The sequence below is a fragment of the Thamnophis sirtalis genome, unplaced genomic scaffold, assembly GCF_051295495.1.
Source record: "Thamnophis sirtalis isolate CommonGarterSnake01/CBP01778 unplaced genomic scaffold, rThaSir2_p1.2 scaffold_15, whole genome shotgun sequence".
In the NCBI taxonomy this organism is placed as follows: Eukaryota; Metazoa; Chordata; class Lepidosauria; order Squamata; family Natricidae; genus Thamnophis; species Thamnophis sirtalis.
In genome coordinates this window covers 43,430,794-43,449,225 of record NW_028261395.1, presented here as the reverse complement: position 1 = coordinate 43,449,225, position 18,432 = coordinate 43,430,794, and the positions used below count along the sequence as shown (strand labels likewise).

Sequence of the window (18,432 nt, the reverse complement as noted above, 5' to 3'; positions counted from 1 at the left end):
TATTTTTCCCAGCAGTCTCAGAGTGATTTGCTTCTTGCCTTCTTCTCCAGCAGCTTTCTGTATTTTCCAGTCTAGCCTTCCATCCTGGACTTTCCTGGTGGTGTCTTATCCAAGGTCTAATCAAGGTCTATGTTTCACGATCTGCCAGATCAGCGGAGTTCCTGCCCCGCGATTTGAGTCTGCAAAATGGTCAGCAAATTAATGGAGAATTAAATGCTGTGTGATACCTCCATGGAAGAGAGGTGGGGAGAAAAAGGGCAGTGGTGTGTCAGGATGCTTCATCAAAATATTCAGTTTTGGTTGCCATGATGTAGAAAAGATGTGGAGACTCTAGAAAGAGTGCAGAGAAGAGCAACAAAGAGGATGAGGGGACTGGAGGCTAAAACATAGGAAGAATGGTTGCGGGAACTGGGTATGTCTAGTTTAATGAAAAGAAGAACCAGGGGAGACTTGATAGCAGTCTTCCAATATCTCAGGGGTTGCCACAAAGAAGAGGGAGTCAAGCTATTCTCCAAGGCACCTGCCATCTCAATATGCTCTGTAAATAACTTTTAGTTCCAAGGATGTGCCCAGACCGTGAGAATAGGACATTTGAAAAGGCAAAGAATTGGGGGGGACAGCATTGTTCTTAAGAAAGTCGGTGCAAATTGGATTTGCAGTCCCAAAACCTGCACAAGGAAACATTGACATAATTTTTAAAACAAGCTTATTTCCTTCGATTGTTTCTCTCCACGGCCTCCCTTTATTTTCTTAGCGATCAGCATTTTACCGAGGGGGCAAATAATTTGAAAGCTTGTAGACAAGACCGACTTCCTGTTAATCAGAAAGACGGTTGGATGGTCTGTTTGCAACTGGGGCAGCTGGAATGCACTCAGAGAATTGTGTTGTTTAAGTCATGTAAGCACTTCTTCTCCAATGTCTCCTCTTTTTTGGGGGTGAGCATCCAATAAGCGCTTTAAACCACTCATCCAGCAGGAGACAAAAGTCGATGGAACCGACTTGTCCGGAAAGTGGAGGAAGAGGCGTGGCTCAAGAGGGATTTTAAACAGCTTTGGCAGCACCCTTCCCTGCAAGCAGCCATGGCATCAGTCTGCAGAGTGACAAAAGGGTCTGCTAGCATTAGACCGAATCTAGGATGATTATCTTAATTTTTTTTTAAAGTTAATCTTGGTCCAAACCGTATTTGAATTTCCAAAGTAACATTTCACTGGCAGTAACCGATATAAAACATAAACTGGTAAGCCATATATATAGGGCATATAAAATATACATAGGCCATGCATATAGACAGACAGATGATAGATAGAGATAGAGATAGAGATGATAGAGATAGCGATAGAGATAGAGATATAGAGATAGATAGATAGATTAGATATAGATAGCGATAGAGATATAGAGATAGATAGATTAGAGATAGATAGATAGATAGATAGATAGATAGATAGATAGATAGATAGATAGATGATAGATAGATATAGATAGATAGATAGAGATAGATAGATAGATAATTAGATTAGATAAATGGATAGATAGATAATTAGATAGATAATAGATTAAATAGATAGATAAATAGATAGATAGATAATTAGATTAGATAGATAGATAGATAGATAGATAATAGATTAAATAGATAGATAAATAGATAGATAATTAGATTAGATAGATAGATAGATAGATAATTAGATTAGATGATAGATGATAGATAGATAGATAGATAGATAGATAGATAGATAGATAGATAGATAGATAGATAGCCTTTTTCTCCTTGCATGCCGAAATCCCCCGTGTGCGCAATGGCACATGTGTGCGTCCCTGCACCCATGATGCAATGCAAACTGCCCCCCCTGCACATACATGCAACACGCCCCGGAGCTCTTCCTGCGCATGTGTGTGACCCCCCACCGAGCTCTTCTGTGCATACGCTGCACCCCTTGTGCCCCATTTTGGGCCTAGCAGGTCACCCTAAAGCCTCCTGGGACCAAAAACAGGGTGTGGAAAGGCGCATTGCACCCCCTTGCCCCCATCTCCTCGCATGCGCGCATGAATCCCCACACGCATGTGTGCACACCAGGGGTGGTTTCCGGATTTTTTTTTTGCTGCCGGTTCGCTCAGGGATGAGCTTCGGGTGCATGTGTGTGCACTTGATGCGTGCTATGCACACATGCACAGTAATAAAAAAAATTGTAGTAAAAAATTGTAGCAGGCCCCGTCTCTCCCGCATGCACAGAAGAGACTCGAAAATTAGCTGGCCAGCAAGAGGCGCAGTGGACGGCTCACGTACCCACAGAGAGAGTTCCGTGTGCCGCTTGGTGTAGGGGGTTGGACTAGATGACCTACAAGGTCCCTCCCAAGTCTGTTAATCTGGAACAGTAGGACAACCCCCCTGAGAGGATCAGGGAGTGTGTTTTCACTGCCCCCCCTCTCTTCTTTTTCCTGTCCCAACAACTCCCATTTTATGCCAAAACCCGTTTTTGCCACTCTTCCCAACCCTGGCTTACTGGGCCACAGTGGTTTTCAGTGGCGTCTCTGATGTGTGATATGCTCTTTGATAAACTAGTCTTTTCCCTCCCACATTGCCAGGAGAGGGTTTTAGCTAATGTAAAACCCTAAAGGGATCGCCTGGCCTCGGGGCGAAACCAATTCTCTGCTGTTATCTGACAGATTTGAATAATAATAACTGCTTTGGCTGGGGTTTTTTTTGGGTTGAGCCTGTTAGTGGCATTGCGTGCCTGAACAAGAAACCTGAAGGACAGCATTAAGAATGCTCAGACCTGTCCCAAAATGTCTTTTTCCCCAGCTCTTCCGTGAAGGAGGAGGAGGAGGAGGAGAAGGGAAGCTAATGGTTAAGGCTCGTAACTTGAAAAAGGCCATCCTCGTCAACAGCCAAGCATTTATTTATTTATTTATGACATTTTTTTAAAAAAATACAATAATCAAAGTTCTCTGAGCAGCGAATAGTGAAATGCAGTACAGTCTGACTAAAACATATGCAATCAAATGAAATTAAATACGAAATAAAAAGACACTATTTGCTAGGCAGGTGTGATGCTCAGTAAGATGTGTGTGTGTGTGTGTGTGTGTGTGTGTGTGTGTGTGTGTGTGAGAGAGAGAGAGAGAGAGAGAGAGAGAGAGAGAGAGAGAGAGAGAGAGAGAGCGCTTGACTGCTTGATTGTGAACAATTTTTAAGTAGTTGAGGTGAGAAGTAGTTGCATCAGTTGTTGCATTGATGAACTAAATGTCCTTCTGGGTTCGGCTCCAAGTGGGGAAAAAGACACTGGAGACATGGAGGCTGGGCTGAGGGAGGGGCTTGCTAGGCTTTTTATAACCTGTTCAGTCCCACCTCTCTGTTTCCTGTTCCTGTGTAAGACATGTATTCTGATAGGTTGTCAGACTCCCATGGGATCATGCAGGGGCAACTCTCTAGGCTGCATTTTAAATCCAGGTTTGGTTGAGTTCTCAGATGCCATGTGGTCAGTTGGGGCCAATATTATCATGCTTTTAATCCTAACCTCCTGGAGCTGAAGTGGAGAAGCCTTTATTATGTAAAGTGGACTAGCTTGGCCTTCTTAATGGCCCATTGACAAAGTGGGGATGGGCAGGAAGCTGCAGGCAGCTATTCTGTCTTTTAAAACATGTTTCTTTCTTTTCACATCCAGAGAAATATTCTGCCTTTTCAATATTTCCTAGGATACTTCAATTTTCTGGGAGAGGGCTGGGTGATAACTTCCTACAGCGTAATTTGTACAAATGGGGATGCCCTCTCCACGGGCATGTGAGCCATCGCCCAGCTTAGCTCCATCGTGCCTGCGCCCCCTGCCAACCATCTGATTTTCAGGTCTCTGCCACGCTTGCGGAAGACGCCCTCCGCGCCCCGTTTTTGCTCCCGGGAGGCTTCAGGGAGGCCTGCTAGGCCCAAAACAGGACACGGAAGGGTGCGGCGCAGGCATGGGGGAGCATGGGGAATTGCGTGCGTGGGATGAGCGCAGAGGGTAATGCATACATGTGCAGGGGGGCGATTTGCACTCTAGTATGGGTATGGGCATGCACCCGCGTGCTGTTGCTCACACACGCAATTTCGGCATGCAGGGGAAAAGGGTTAGCCATCTGCCTTCGGAGAAGACTGCATAGCTGTGAATGCTTTTGTGAGTCTGATGTCATCATCATCATCATCATCATCATGATCTTTTAACGACCCCATCAGGGGTGGGTTGCTCCCGGCATGACTGCCAGTTCGCTGCGTGCAAAATGTTTTTGCTCCGCGCGCATGTGCGTTTGCTCATAAATAGGTCTGTGCATTCGCAAAACATTAAAAAAATGGGGGGGGGGAATTAAATGTGTGCAATGAAAATTGTTTTTTTCATTGAGAGATGGAGAGATCAGGGGATTGCCCATAAACGCTGCAAATGGCAGCTCCTCACCAGGAGACCATGAAACTGGGCTCCAATGGGTTTCAGGGCTAAGAGCTGAGGGAGACGGGAGCTTTGCTGACAACAGTGGCAGAGCCTTTCGTAAGAACACAAAGCCAGTCACTCTGAATAATTAACCATAGAGTTGGAAGGGACCTTGGAGGTCTTCTAGTCCAACCCCTTGCTCCTTCATGCAGGAAACCCTACACCAGTGATGGCTAACCTTTTTATGGTTGGGTGCCAAAAAAGCATGCGCGCATGATTGCGTGTGCTGGCATCCATAATGCAAAGCACACAGACCCCATATGCGTATGCACACATAACCCCCCATGCTCCTCCCCATGCGTGCTGCACTGCTTGCCTCCAAGCTGAGTTAGGCATTTCCCCCCTGGGGGGGGGGCAGGGGAAGCTGTTTTCACCCTCCCCCGGGCTTCAGGAAAGCCTCCGGAGCCTCGGGAGGGTGAAAATGGTCACCCCCTGGCCCTCCCGAAGGCCAAAAATCAGCTGACCAGTGCATTCATGCGCGCTGGAGCTGATGGCTGACATGGCGGTAGATAGGGCTCCGAATGCCATATGTGCCATCGGTTTGCCATCACAGCCCTACCCCATTTCTATTCACTTGTGCAAATGTTCAATTTAGCTACTTTAATAGTCATGCTAAAGGCCTTCCAAACAGCAAGCTTCATTTTTCAGCTGGTGAGTGTTACTTTCTCCCCCGCCTTCCCGGATTTAATTTTTTTTTTTTTAAATAGAGCCTCAAAAATGTACAATAATATGCCATAAAAGCAGGGAAGAAAAGTGTCTTGATTTAAGAAAGTCTTAAATTGATTGGGAGACCATCCAGATTTGGAATATTGGTTATTTTTTGCTGCAAAGACTTGAAAAGCAAGTATATAATTAAATAATATACTCGTGGGAAACCACTGAACTGGAACTCAATCCATCTTCAGAACTGAGGCTTGATGAAGGCTGCATATATGGGCACTAGAGGGAAGCACAGGGCCAGGCAGGAAAGAGTTAAAATGACTAAGCTAGCTATAACTTTTTCTTATCTTAAAGCAGTGTTTCTCAACCTTGGCAACTTGAAGATGTCCGGACTTCAACTCCCAGAATTCCCCAGCGAATGCTGGCTGGGGAATTCTGGGAGTTGAAGTCCGGACATCTTCAAGTTGCCAAGGTTGAGAAACACTGTCTTAAAGGGTTTTTTTTTTAAACCTGGGCTGAAACATTAATAACTAAGATCTCAGAAAAGATACAGATTTCACTGGATAAACACAATGAAGTTTTTTTTAAAAAAAGACAACTTTACCTGAATATAGGCATGATAACCTTTGGAGGCATGAAAAATAACAAAACTGTGATTACCAAAATGGGAATGCAACAGATTGAACAATTACAACAAGAAATGATGCCTCTTTTGGAAATGGGAGAAATTTAAAAGAGAGTTAAAAGATAGCATGTTGACTTAGGCTTCATGTGATAAAAATTAAAAGCCACTTTATTAATGTTGTTGTCTTTTTTTTCCTTCACTTTCTTTTCCCCCCTTTTAGTTTTCATTTGTTTCTTTTTAAAAATTCTTTTTTTTTTAATAAAGGGACTATGTATTTAATATAACATGTGTTAACAGTGGCCAGAATTGTATTTGCACAACAGTTGCACAGATGAGAAGATAGTAAAAAAAATATTACGAGAATGCGCAGAAATGGATAGATTAACACTTGAAATTAAAGAAAAGGAAGAGACAGAATATTTTGAAACATGGGATTCGTTTTATCTTTGGTTAAAAAACAGAAACAGAAGTTAGAACATTTAAAATTCTAAGCGAAGGATTAATTTTACCCATGGGGGTTTATTATGATATGTTTATTATCCATATGATTTAGTATTAACAATTAAGTATTAATATGTTGAGAAAATACTGTTATTATATGATCGCTCCTAATGAATATCATTATTATGATGATGACTATTGCTCAAACTAAGTAACCAGACAACACACTGTTTATATAGACAGTGAAATTGTTGCTCGCTCTTTATATAGTAAAATAAAATAATTTTTATATAGTAAAAATAAAACAATTTTTTTAAAAATAATAATAAAATCATGTAATACACACAGACACAATTGTACCTACATCAAATCCAAACCAGATCAGCCACATGCTAATGCCATGGAGGAAACATGGGGGGGGGGAAGCATTTTGATTTAAATCCTGAAAACGTTGTTATGGCAAATCTTGCAGTAAAAGGATTTTTTTTTAAAGAACTTTTTTCTATCTTAGACTGGAATAGTTTTTAAAATTGTTCTCCTCTGCTCCAGTAGACTCCAGTGTAGTAAAACAGGGTTTGACCTTTTTAATCTATACCAGCTTCCATTTTAACTCGAGTTTTTTTATTTTATTTTTCTTCTGCATTTGCACACTTCAAAATCCACACTTGGGCAGATTTCCAAGAGAGATTGATTGTTGCTTGCTTTGGTCATTCATGCTGGTTTTCTCAAGAGGTGCAAATGTAACTGTGTGAATTAGAAAAAAGAAGTGGGCTATTCCCCCCCCCCCCCAATCTTTCTCTTTTTTTTCCTTTTTATTCTTGGTCCTGGGGATGGAAGACCACCAGGTGTTCTCCAGACCATGGGCTAGCCTGAAAGCTTTGATCTGGAGGAACATTTCCCCTCCTTTGGTGGTTGACTTGACCTTAGATGTCTTTGGGTGGGAAAGTTTTGTGTTAATCAGACTGAGAGTTTTCAGGGCGTTGCTCAGGGTCCCTTTCTAAAAGGAAGGCTGGCGGGTTCTGAACTCACCACGTTGAGGCCAAACCTCCCTGGGTGATGCCCAGACATGAGCCCATGCCTGAATTTGTGAAAAGCTGCCAAGGGCCAGAATTGCCTGCTTGATCAAGTTCAGCTTTCTTATCACTAAATGCCAGCTCCGTTCTGCCTGGCTGATTGGCAGGAATTCCTTCTTGCCCCGGGCGATTTCTGGCGTCTTCTGTATGGGCCTGTGCAGATTTGCCCCCTTGCCTCAGACAGGGCAACAAAGTGGGAAGAGACCTCGATGGCGTGCTCTCCTCTGCAGGCTTCTTCACCACCATCCTACTCCCTCTGTTTCCTTCCTTCCTTCCCTTCCTTCCACCATCCTCCCTTCCTCCTCCCTCTGTTTCCCTTCCTTCCACCATCCTCCCTTCCTGTTTCCTTCCTTCCCTCCTTCTTCCTTCCCTTTTCTTCCCTTCCCTCTACCATCCTTCCTCTCTCCTCCCTCCGTTTCCTTCCTTTCTCCCTTCTTCCTTTCCTTCGCTTCCCTCTATCATCCTCCCTCCCTCCTCCCTCTGTTTCCTTCCTTTCTTCTCTTCCCTCCACCATTCCTCCTTCTTCCCCCCTCTGATTCCTTCCTTCTTCCTTCCCTTCCCTCTACCATCCTTCCCTCTTCCTCCCTCTGTTTCCTTCCTTCTTCCTTTCCTTCCCTCTACTATCCTCCCTCCCACCGCTTTCTTCCTTTCTTCCTTTTTCCTTTCCTTCCCTCTACCATCCTTCCTCCCTCCTCCCTCTGTTTCCTTCCTTCCTTCTTCCTTCCCTTCCCTCTACCATCCTTCCTTCTTCCTCCCTCTGTTTCCTTCCTTCTTCCTTTCCTTCCTCCCTCCTCCCTCTGTTTCCTTCCTTCCTTTCCTTTCCGTCCCTCTACCATCCTCCCTCCCTCCGCTTTTTTCCTTTCTTCCTTTTTCCTTTCCTTCCCTCTACCATCCTTCCTCCCTCCTCCCTCTGTTTCCTTCCTTCCTTCTTCCTTCCCTTCCCTCTACCATCCTTCCTTCTTCCTCCCTCTGTTTCCTTCCTTCTTCCTTTCCTTCCTCCCTCCTCCCTCTGTTTCCTTCCTTCCTTTCCTTTCCGTCCCTCTACCATCCTTCCTTCCTCATCCTTTTGTTTCCTTCCTTTTTCTTTCCCTTCCCTTCCTTTCCTTTCCTTCCCTCTACCATCCTCCCTTCCTCCTCCCTTTGTTTCCTTCCTTTTTCCTTTCCTCTCCTTGCCTCTTCCTCTTTTCCTTCCCTTCCCTCTGTCTCTTTTCCTTTCCTTCCCTTCCCTTTCCTTCCCTTCTTAGAGAGGCTTCCAAAAGAGGGTGAGGAGATGGAAGTCCTCTCTAGGCTCATTCCGGGGGGATTAAATTGCCATGTCACGAAGAAAAGGGGGACAAACTTATGCAAATCAAAATCTTTGAAAGGGATCTATAAATACGGCTGTATTTGGCAGAATGAAAATGGAGCACCTTAACAGTGGGGGTTTGGGGGAAACAAAACAGTTGCTCCACTTCAGTTATTAGGTAGAAAAGGAAGAGAATTTCCGATTGGGAAGATGTAATCAGTGGAACAGAAGTTGCCTCCAGAAGTTGTGGCTGCTCCATCACGGGAGGCTTTGAAGGAGAGACTGGACAGCCATCCGTCTGAAACGACATAGGATCTCTTGCCCAAGCAGGGGGTTGGACTAGAAGACCTCCGAGGTCCCTTCCAACTCTTGTTATTCTATGCAATTGGTGACCCAGTGAAACGAAGGCAGCCCAGAGGCCACCACTGACTCTGACATTCCAACATTGGAACCTGGTTCCAAAAACAGGCCCTGTTGATTGTACGATGCATTTCTATTTCAGACTCCTATAAGACTCCCTCTGGCTTTGTTGACTGTTGTTTTTATTTATTTTTTGCGATTAGACAAACGGTTTGTCCCCCCGTCCCTTGTAATTCTGCAAACGGTAGGAGATGACTTCCCTGGTGAAAAATATTTTCCTCCTCCTACCCATTGATTTTTTTGAAAAAGACAATCTGTTGCTGTATCCCACCTTGGCTTTGTTTTCATTTTCGCTGGGGGTGGGTGGGTGGGTGGGAAGCCTGCTGCTTCACTTTCCCAGCATAGGAATTGAATTTGTCATTTTGAATTGCTCAATCTCTTTGATGGTGGCTCAGTGGCTAAGACGCTGAGCTTGTCGATCAGAAAGATCGGCAGTTCGGCGGTTCGAATCCCCAGCGCCGCGTAACGGAGGGAGCTCCCGTGAATTGTCCCAGCTTGTGCCGTCCTAGCAGTTCGAAAGCACGTCAAAAATGCAAGGAGAAAAAATAGGAACCACTTATTTTGGTGGGAAGGGAACAGCGTTCCGTGCAGCTTTGGGAGTTGAGTCATGCCGGCCACATGACCACGGAGACGTCTCCGGACAGCGCTGGCTCTTTGGCTTTGAAACGGAGAGGAGCACCGCCCCCTAGAGTCAGGAACAACTAACACATATGTGCCAGGGGAACTTTGATCTCTTTGATGGATTTTAGAAGGGAAATCTTTGCGGTTTTGCAGATCAGACCACATGCCTGCGTTGGTACGTAGAGAAGCACTGTTTGAAAATGGGCAAAAGAAATGTTTGGAGGTGGTGGCAGGGGAATAAAAGCTCAGAAAAAGTAGCAGGAGAAGGAAAACTTTGAAAAAGGTTATGAGATAAAAATAAACATTTCCTCGGATCCTTCTCTTCCGTCCACTGAGGCTTCAGAAAATACGCTCCAAATAGTTTAATTCTTGCGTTCTGGATTATATTTAATCCTATATACCTTTGATAGTGAACCTATGACACGCGTGCCCGAAGTGGCACGCAGAGCCATGTCGCCTGGCATGTCTGGCATCGCCCGTTTCTCTCCTGGTTTTCTGGCGCAGTGAGCACGCGTGCCGGCCAGCTGATCGTCGTGCGCACATGGGCACCAGTAACCGGAGGTCTAGCTGGCTGGCGCACAGGTGCATTCAGATGCCAACTTGTTCCTTTGCGGGAACAGGTAGGTTTTGTTAGATTTATCGTCCGACGGAAAGATTTGATGTTTCCCTTTTTTCCCTTTCTTTTCTCACCAGGGTGGTGAAGGAAGAGATCTCGGATGACAACGCCAAGCTCCCATGTTTCAACGGACGCGTCGTGTCCTGGGTATGTGGAGTTGATGTGGTTGTGTGTGTGTCTGGGGTGTGTGTTTGCAAAATGGGACCCGTGTTGCGTGCATGTCATATGCATCTCTAGAAGAAGGCGGCAAATCCATGGGTGCAGACAAGAGGCGGCAAGCTCTTCCCCCAGCCTGCCGTGTTTCTGAGCTCCTTTCGGTGTGATTGCGAATCCTTCCAGTCCTTTCTCTGTGCTCAGCCCCCCACTTAGCCCCACTGCGCACTCTGTCCGCAGCCGGTTCTGAATTCATCGCTTAATTGCCTTCAATGGTTTGCGATTTTGATCCCTTCTTTTGAAAGCTGCCTCCATTTTTCGGCTGAAAAACCAGGCTCGGATGCCCTGCTGAGGTTCACTTTGTTTGCCAAAAAGCCCCTTGTCTATCTCTGGGGCGGCGTGGCGGCTGTCACCGGTTGGGCACAGTGGTTGGCCATTGTAGGCAATTTTCTGTTTCAGCGGCTGCAATAACGGGATGTCATTTTTTTTCCTCCTCCCCACCCCTTGGGAAAACCGCACCTGATTTCGCCGCTTTGCCACTCGTTCCTGATTGGCCAAAGATGATGTCATGCCATTTATTTTCTCCCAACCACCGCATCCCGCCATGCAGGGTGGTACTCCCGCCTCCCCCCCGCAAAACTCGGTGGAATGATTCTCCTTTTTTTTGGTCTGCGACTCATTCAGACAAACGGAGAATATCGGTTCAGCCTTCGATTGTCCTGCAAAACAGCCAGGCAGAGGGATGGGTGAAAAAAAAAAAGAAATCAGTTGTCAAGCAATCCATCATGGAGTCACAATGGCTTTCTCCGTATGGAAGGAAACATTTAGCATGGTGGCCGGTTCTAGAGAGAATTGCCTCTTGGAGCTGATCGTATCTTCTACAGCCTTTCTGGTCAGCCCCGAACCTAGGTCTCCGATGTTTAAGCCTAAATCTAAATCTAGATTTAGTCTAGATGTAAAAATAAAGGCACACAGTGTTCTTTATATCAGCGGTTGCCAACTGGTGGTCCGCAGAAAAATTATTTGCATTTTTTTTATATCGCACTAAATCAGGGGTCCTCAAACTACGCCCCCTGGGATGGATACGTGCAATGAACGCTTGTGTTGCTGCAGAGAGTCTCCCCCTTCGGGGTCTTTTTGTGGGGGTCGGAGGGGGGCAGAACTTCCGACTTGGGGTCTGCTTCAGCCTCCTGGGCGAAGGCTGGAGGGAAGCGTTGCTGGTGGTGAAGAGCCAGAGGGCCTCGTTCCAGTGGGACTGCATCATGGTCTGGAACTGGCTGACCATCTCAGCCCGCTGAGCCTCCAGGCGACGGTATCTGGCCTTGCACTCCTGCAGGTCTTTCCTCTACTTGGAAAGCCTATGCTCCTAGTCCTCAGTGAGGTGCTTCTGCTAAGCCTCCTTCTCGGTCAGATCCAATTTGAACTGAGCTGTTTTGCCAACTCTTTCTCCTGGGGGCTGCTTAGCTCCAGCAACTACTTCATGTTGGGGCCCTAAGGAGCCCGGGCGGGCAGGCGAGGAGGGGCTGGAAGGGGAGGAGTGAGTAGCAGCCAGTGAGGTGCCCCTTGATGTGAGTGACATTGAGTTGGTCACACCCACCCGGTCACATGACCCCATAGCCACGCCCACCCATCCATCCTAAGGCAGATCATATTAGTGGTCTGTGGGATTTAAAATTATGAATTTAGTGGTTCCTGAGGTCCCAAAAATTGATGACCCCTGCTTTATATGATTAGAATCCATGCAAGCTCTCACATTGTGCTTTATATGGTTTGGCTTTGCCCTTTTTTAACATCCTTGCAATGGGCAAAGTTTCCCAATGCCTTACCTTTAAATTCTCAATTTGTCCAGTAAAGTATGAAGCCTCGGGGCTGGGGTTTTTTTTTTTTTTTTTTTGCCCCTTTACAAATTAGAATTGGCAGGTCTTTTAAAAGACATTACCTACCCACATTGCAGCATATTTTTAGAACAACCAAAAACTAGATTTTTTTTTTTGAAGGGTGTGTGTTGATCTTGGCTGGCTAACGTGAACCGCTCCGATCTGTGTATTTTTCCCTCCAGTCCTAGGATGGTTTTCTCTCTCTACGCTCCCTTCCCTCGTTAAGTCTTCTAATGAAGACGTCATTCACGCCCACCTCAAAATAACCACCTACACTGAATTCTCACACCCTCTCGGGGAAGCATTTTCCTGTTAGCAACCTAACACATGTAACATTTGCATTTTCCTTTGATTTTTTCCCCCCTCCCTCCTCCTTTTAATTCATGCAAACCTTTTCATCAGCGGGAAAAAAACGATGCCAGAGGGGTAGATGGTCCCCTGGCATTTCCCCCGCCATTCTGTCAATCCACCTCTCTGACATTTCTTCCCGGGGAACATTTCCCCTCCAGATCAGCTCGGGGAAGAAGCAATTTTGTACCTTCTGTCACTGGCTGTTTTTGTGGGTTTTTTTTTGCCTGTAGTATTCTTTTAGCATTTCCCTCGGGGGGTTATTCTTTCAAAATTGGGGAGAGGCAGGCTTCGCTGAGATGAGAAACACGCAGCTACTTTGCACTAAACCTCCTGATAGTAAAGTGATGGCTTCCTTTTTTACCATTGCGTGCCAGAAGCGAGGGGGGGGGGGACGACACACGGGAGGGTTGTGGCGGGTGGGCCCACATCCATAATTCTATGCGTTCGACCCTCTCCCTCCGCCTGATTTTGTCTCGTGAGGGACCTGTTTTTCGCCCTTCCCAGGCTCCAGAAGCTTTCTTGGATCCTGGGGAGGGTGAAAATGCCCCCCCCCCCGGAGGTCCTCTGGAGGCTTCAGGAGGGTTCCCTGAAGCCTCCGGAGGGAGAAAAATGGCACAATGCACAAACTGGAAGTCCATTCCCGAGCATCCGGTTTGTGTGTGGAGTTGCCTCCTCTGCCTCTCCGGAGGGTGAAAAATGGCCCTCAGGGCGACTTGGAAGTTTGGGAACGGTGACTTCTGGTTTGCCCGTAGGGCTGTTTTTCGGGGGGGGGGGGGAAACGGCACTACGGGCAAATTGGAAATCACTGTTCCCCAACTTCCGAGTCGCCCTGAGGGCAAAAAACGGCCGAAAATGAAGGCCGGTCAGCTGGCGCGCTGGAGCTGACAAGGCAACGCCTCGTGTGCCCTAACAAATGGCTCCGTGTGCCATCTGTGGCATGCATGCCATAGCTTCGCCATCACTGCCATACATCCTTTGTGACTGTATTTCACATATTCTTCAAAGATGTTGGCTTCAGTTTTGCATCACCTGCAGTTAAAAAAAGTTTGGATTTCCCCAAGTATAATTGTTTCCTATCAATTTGGGGTCAGATGGGCAATAATCCTTTTTCGGTCGAGGAAGCCACTCCAGGAAGAGGCAGCTGGTTCTTTTCAGAAGTCAGGATGATGGTTAACAAGGGGCTTGTCGGACCTGGAAGCCATCTTTTGCAATGGGCCCGCCACAAATTCTACTGTGGGAAAATGGGAGGGCGGATTATACAGAGTGTGGACGATGTGTAGCCATAATAGCATTCTTTCTCAGAAAGTCAAGGTCATCTCGCCCTGCAGCTGCGATGAGGTGACTGGGAGGCATCTCCAGTTTTGGACAGTCCCTCATTGGGCCACGTGATGGACATGTGGGTGCTGGGCAGGGACTTGGACTGTGGTTTGGGTGGAGAAAACCTGGAAGCTTTCAGATTCGGGTTTTCCCAGATGTGTGAATATGGCATCTCTAATCAAACGGAACTTTGAGGAAACTCAAGTCTTGGAGTCTTCTTTCGTTAGTGGTGTCACTTGGAACCCTGACAGCACTCTTCCACACAACATTGCGGAGGGAAGTTTGTGTATCCTCCTCCTGACATCCTCCTCTAATTCACCTCCTTGTCTTGCAGCTGGTCCTGGCCGAAAGCTCCCATTCAGATGGCGGATCGCAGTGCGCGGAAAGCCACACCGATCTTCCTCCTCCCCTCGAGCGAACCGGAGGCATCGGAGACTCTCGCCCCCCTTCTTTTCAGTATGGATCGTTTTAGATATTTCGACACAACACTCTTTCTGCTGCATGCGATTTTTACCTGGATGTATTTTCCAGGATTTTTTAAAAACAAAATGGATAAATGGGTTGATCTCCCCACTTCCAGCAGCTGGAATGGCCACTGGTCAGGGGAAGATGGGAAGTGTAGTCTAGCAAAAGCTGAAAAGGCTCAAGTTGTCCAATCGTAGCTCTTCTCCCTGAGATAAGATAGGATAGGTGTTCTGACCCAGCCTTAGCAGAAGTAAGAAACAGGCTCCTGGTCACGAAAAACCCCTCTTTATTTACTTTTTGTGAATTAATTGCATTCATCCACCGAAAAGTCCAAGCAACAGTCCTGTAAGGAGTTAAATGCAGCAGCAGACCTTATCAGTTCCTTGCGATAATTGCAAGGCTGTGAGCTCCCAGCCGAAAGGCTGCAAATTAAGTTCTGGCAAGCAGTCTCTGTGGCACGATACACAATGAGCCAAATCTTCAGAAATACGAACTGTTGTCTCCTACGACCATCATTCCCCTTTCCTTCTATTTATTCCCCAGCCAGGGAGGGGCCATTCAGAGCCCATGTTTACTTTGCTTCCTGAGTCGACTCCTTGTCCTCCATTGTTCTCCTCTCCTAACTGCTCTGCGCATAAATACATTTGGAACTGGCCCCAGATGTTCGTCCTCCTGACTCATCTCAGCCTCCAAAGGCAGCTGCCTCTATGGTGGCTGGGAAATGTTGGGCGGTCCTGGCTCTATCTCGCAGTCTGATGTAGAGCATCGGCCAGAGCTTTCCCCAGGCTCCAGAACTGGCCCGAGTTCTTCCCCAACTTCCTCATCGTCCGAATCTGCCACCAGCTCCGCAGGCCACAACACTAGTATAGTATAGTATAGTATAGGATAGGATAGGATAGGATAGGATAGGATAGGATAGGATAGGATAGGATAGGATAGGATAGGATAATGGAGATAGAATAGAATAAGAGTAGAGTAGAGTAGAGAATATAGGATAGGATAGAGTAATGGAAATAGAATAGAATAGAATAGAATAGAATAAGAGTAGAGTAGAGAATATAGGATAGGATAGAATAGGATGATGGAAATAGAATAGAATAGAATAAGAGTATAGAATATAGGATAGGATAATGGAAATAGAATAGAATAGAATAGAATAAGAGTAGAGTATAGAATATAGGATTGGATAGGGTAGGATGATGGAAATAGAATAGAATAAGAGTAGAGTAGAGTAGAGTAGAGTAGAGTAGAGTAGAGTAGAGTAGAGAATATAGGATAGGATAATGGAAATAGAATAGAATAAGAGTAGAGTAGAGAATATATGATAGGATAGGATAATGGAAGTAGAATAGAATGGAATAAGAGTAGAGTATAGAATATAGGATTGGATAGGGTAGGATGATGGAAATAGAATAGAATAAGAGTAGAGTAGAGTAGAGTAGAGAATATAGGATAGGATGATGGAAATAGAATAGAATAAGAGTAGAGTAGAGAATATATGATAGGATAGGATAATGGAAGTAGAATAGAATGGAATAAGAGTAGAGTATAGAATATAGGATTGGATAGGGTAGGATGATGGAAATAGAATAGAATAAGAATAGAGTAGAGTAGAGAATATAGGATAGGATAATGGAAATAGAATAAAATAAGAGTAGAGTAGAGTAGAGTAGAGTAGAGTAGAGTAGAGTAGAGTAGAGTAGAGTAGAGTAGAGTAGAGTAGAGTAGAGTAGAGTAGAGTAGGGTAGAGAATATAGGATAGGATAGGAATTCTTTATTGGCCAAGTGTGATTGGACACACAAGGAATTTGTCTTTGGTGCAGATGCTCTCAGGGTACATTAAAAATACATTCATCAAGAATAATAAGAGACAACACTTAGTGATAGTCATAGGATACTAAATAAGCAATCAAAATCATATTAGGAACTAAATCAAACAGTATAAATCGTAAAGAAAAAAACTTGTAAAGATACAAGCAACAAGGTTACAGTCACAAGTGGGAGGAGATAGGTAACAGGGAGGATGAGAAGAAGAATAGTAATGCAGTCTTAGTAGACAGGATTGGTAAATAGGATGCTAGGATTGCTTTGTGTAAAGAGCCCCATTTTCCCTGCAGAGAATAAGGTTTCCTACTCAGGTGCTAGTTTGACGGCCTTGGTGAGAGGAGGAGAAGGCGGCGCATGTCATCAGATAGCTAGAAGCAAGCAGGAATTATCTTTAATGACAGGCGTCACATAACGATCAGACGCGGGTTTAGATTTTAACATCCACTATTGTGCAAGTTGGGTGTCCCAGTTGCGAAACTCCGGTTTCGAAAAACGCTGGCAACTTTCACTGAGCGAGTCTCCGCACAGACAAAGCATTTTCCCCCGTATTCAGAATATTTGTTAACATTGTCAGGCAAAACTAGTACAAAAAAAATGCTTGGGGGAAACAGGGTTTAAGAACATAATGTACTAATGGGGTACCAGTAGTCCTCGACTTACAACCACCATTGGGCCCAAAATCTCTGTGGTCAAGGGAGACCGTTCTTAAGTGAGCTTTGCCCCGTTGTTAAGGGAATCGCTGCCGTTGATAAGTTAGTCACACGGTGGTTAAGCGAATCGGGCTTCCCCGTTGACTTCACTTGTCGGAAGGTCACAAAAAAGGGACACTGCAACCGTCGTAAGTATGAAACAGTCGCCAAGTATTTTGAGTTTTGATCACACGGCCATGGGGATGTTACAAAGATTGTAAGGGTGAAAAACAGCCAGAGGTCACTTTTTTTGCAGTGCCGGGGTAGCTTTGACCCGTCACTAACTGAATGGTTGTAAGTTGAGGACTACCTGTATTTCAGAAACATGTCTTTAGTTAACAACATTTTTGAAAGGTCAGTGGATGTGTTGTGTCCCTGCAGATACAGGGAGTCCTCAACCTATGACCAACCAATTGAGCCCAAAGTTTCTATTGCTAAGCAAGGCAGTGCTAAGGGGTGTTTCACTCCATTTTACGACCTTTTTTCCCCCACAGTTGTTGAGCGAATCTCTGCGTTCGTTAAGTGAATCATGCTTTCATGAAGTGAATCTTTCAGAAGCCAACTTGAGAAATTTACAAATGGTGATCCCATTCTCTCGAGACACAAAAGCTGTCATAAGTGCATGCCAGTTGCCAAGGGCCTGAATTTTGATCACATGAACATGGGGCTGTTGCAATGGTCATGTTGTGGCCTGTCAACAGCCAGCAAAGCTGGCAGCAGATTCGGACAGTGAGGAGGTTGGGGAGGAAGATGGACCAGTCCTGGAGTCTGGGGAAGGCTCTGATGAGGGCTCTGTGTCGGAGGCAGAGAGGGGGACAGGGGCGTCTGCCAGTTATCAGCTGCCTTCAGAGTCAGACATCAATGAAGCAGAAGAACAGCTGGAGCCTGTTCCCAGTGTACGCATGTGCAGAGTTGCCAGACGAAGGGAACAGCTAAGGAACAGGGGTCGACTTGGGAGTAAGGCCACAGGTAGACGATGAATGGCCCCTCCCAGAGGACATAAAAGAGAAGCAAAAGGGGAGTGGAGTTTGCAGGAGACCATTAGTTCACTTCATTGGTTCCTGACTCTTCAGAGATTCCTTGCCAAGTTCTGCAGAGATCGGCCTGGCAGCTCTCCAAGCCAGATAAGGTGTGTGACCGTAAATCCTCCCTCGAAAGACTTTGCTGGATGTGAATGAGCAGAATTCACAGTCAATTCATTAAAAGGGGTTTTTGTCGGGATAAGGAGCTCTTGGGAAGCCTAGGTCAGAACAGGTCATAAATGTGAAAAATCCATCTTAGGTCGTTGTTTTTTTCAGTGTCCCTGTACTTCGGACATAACTCAACGCATGGCTGTTAGTGAAGGACTACCTGTATTGTAGCAGGTCAACATCTGGGGGGGGTCCCTTGTTCCTCTTTCAAACATTCTTATCAAGCAGTGTCTAGAAAGACGAGAGTTTGAACGAGGATACCCCGTTTAAAGGGTGGGGTATCCTAACCAAGGGTGAATCAGAAAGTTAAACAACATGGCGATAATAATAAAACAAGGAGTACGGCATTTAAAGCTGATAAAATCAGGAAT

The 18,432-nt window shown here is 45.6% G+C and overlaps 1 protein-coding gene across 4 annotated transcripts in view; it reads left to right on the top strand.

Moving 5' to 3' along the window:
* DVL1 (dishevelled segment polarity protein 1) overlaps positions 1 to 18,432 on the top strand; it is a 73,200-nt gene that overhangs the window by 27,820 nt on the left and 26,948 nt on the right. For all 4 annotated transcript variants that reach the window (XM_087702341.1, XM_087702339.1, XM_087702340.1 and 1 more), the window contains exons 2-3: positions 10,270 to 10,339; positions 14,225 to 14,346. In XM_087702341.1, the coding sequence (XP_087558467.1) occupies positions 10,270 to 10,339; positions 14,225 to 14,346 (192 nt within the window). The remainder of the gene's footprint in view (positions 1 to 10,269; positions 10,340 to 14,224; positions 14,347 to 18,432) is intronic.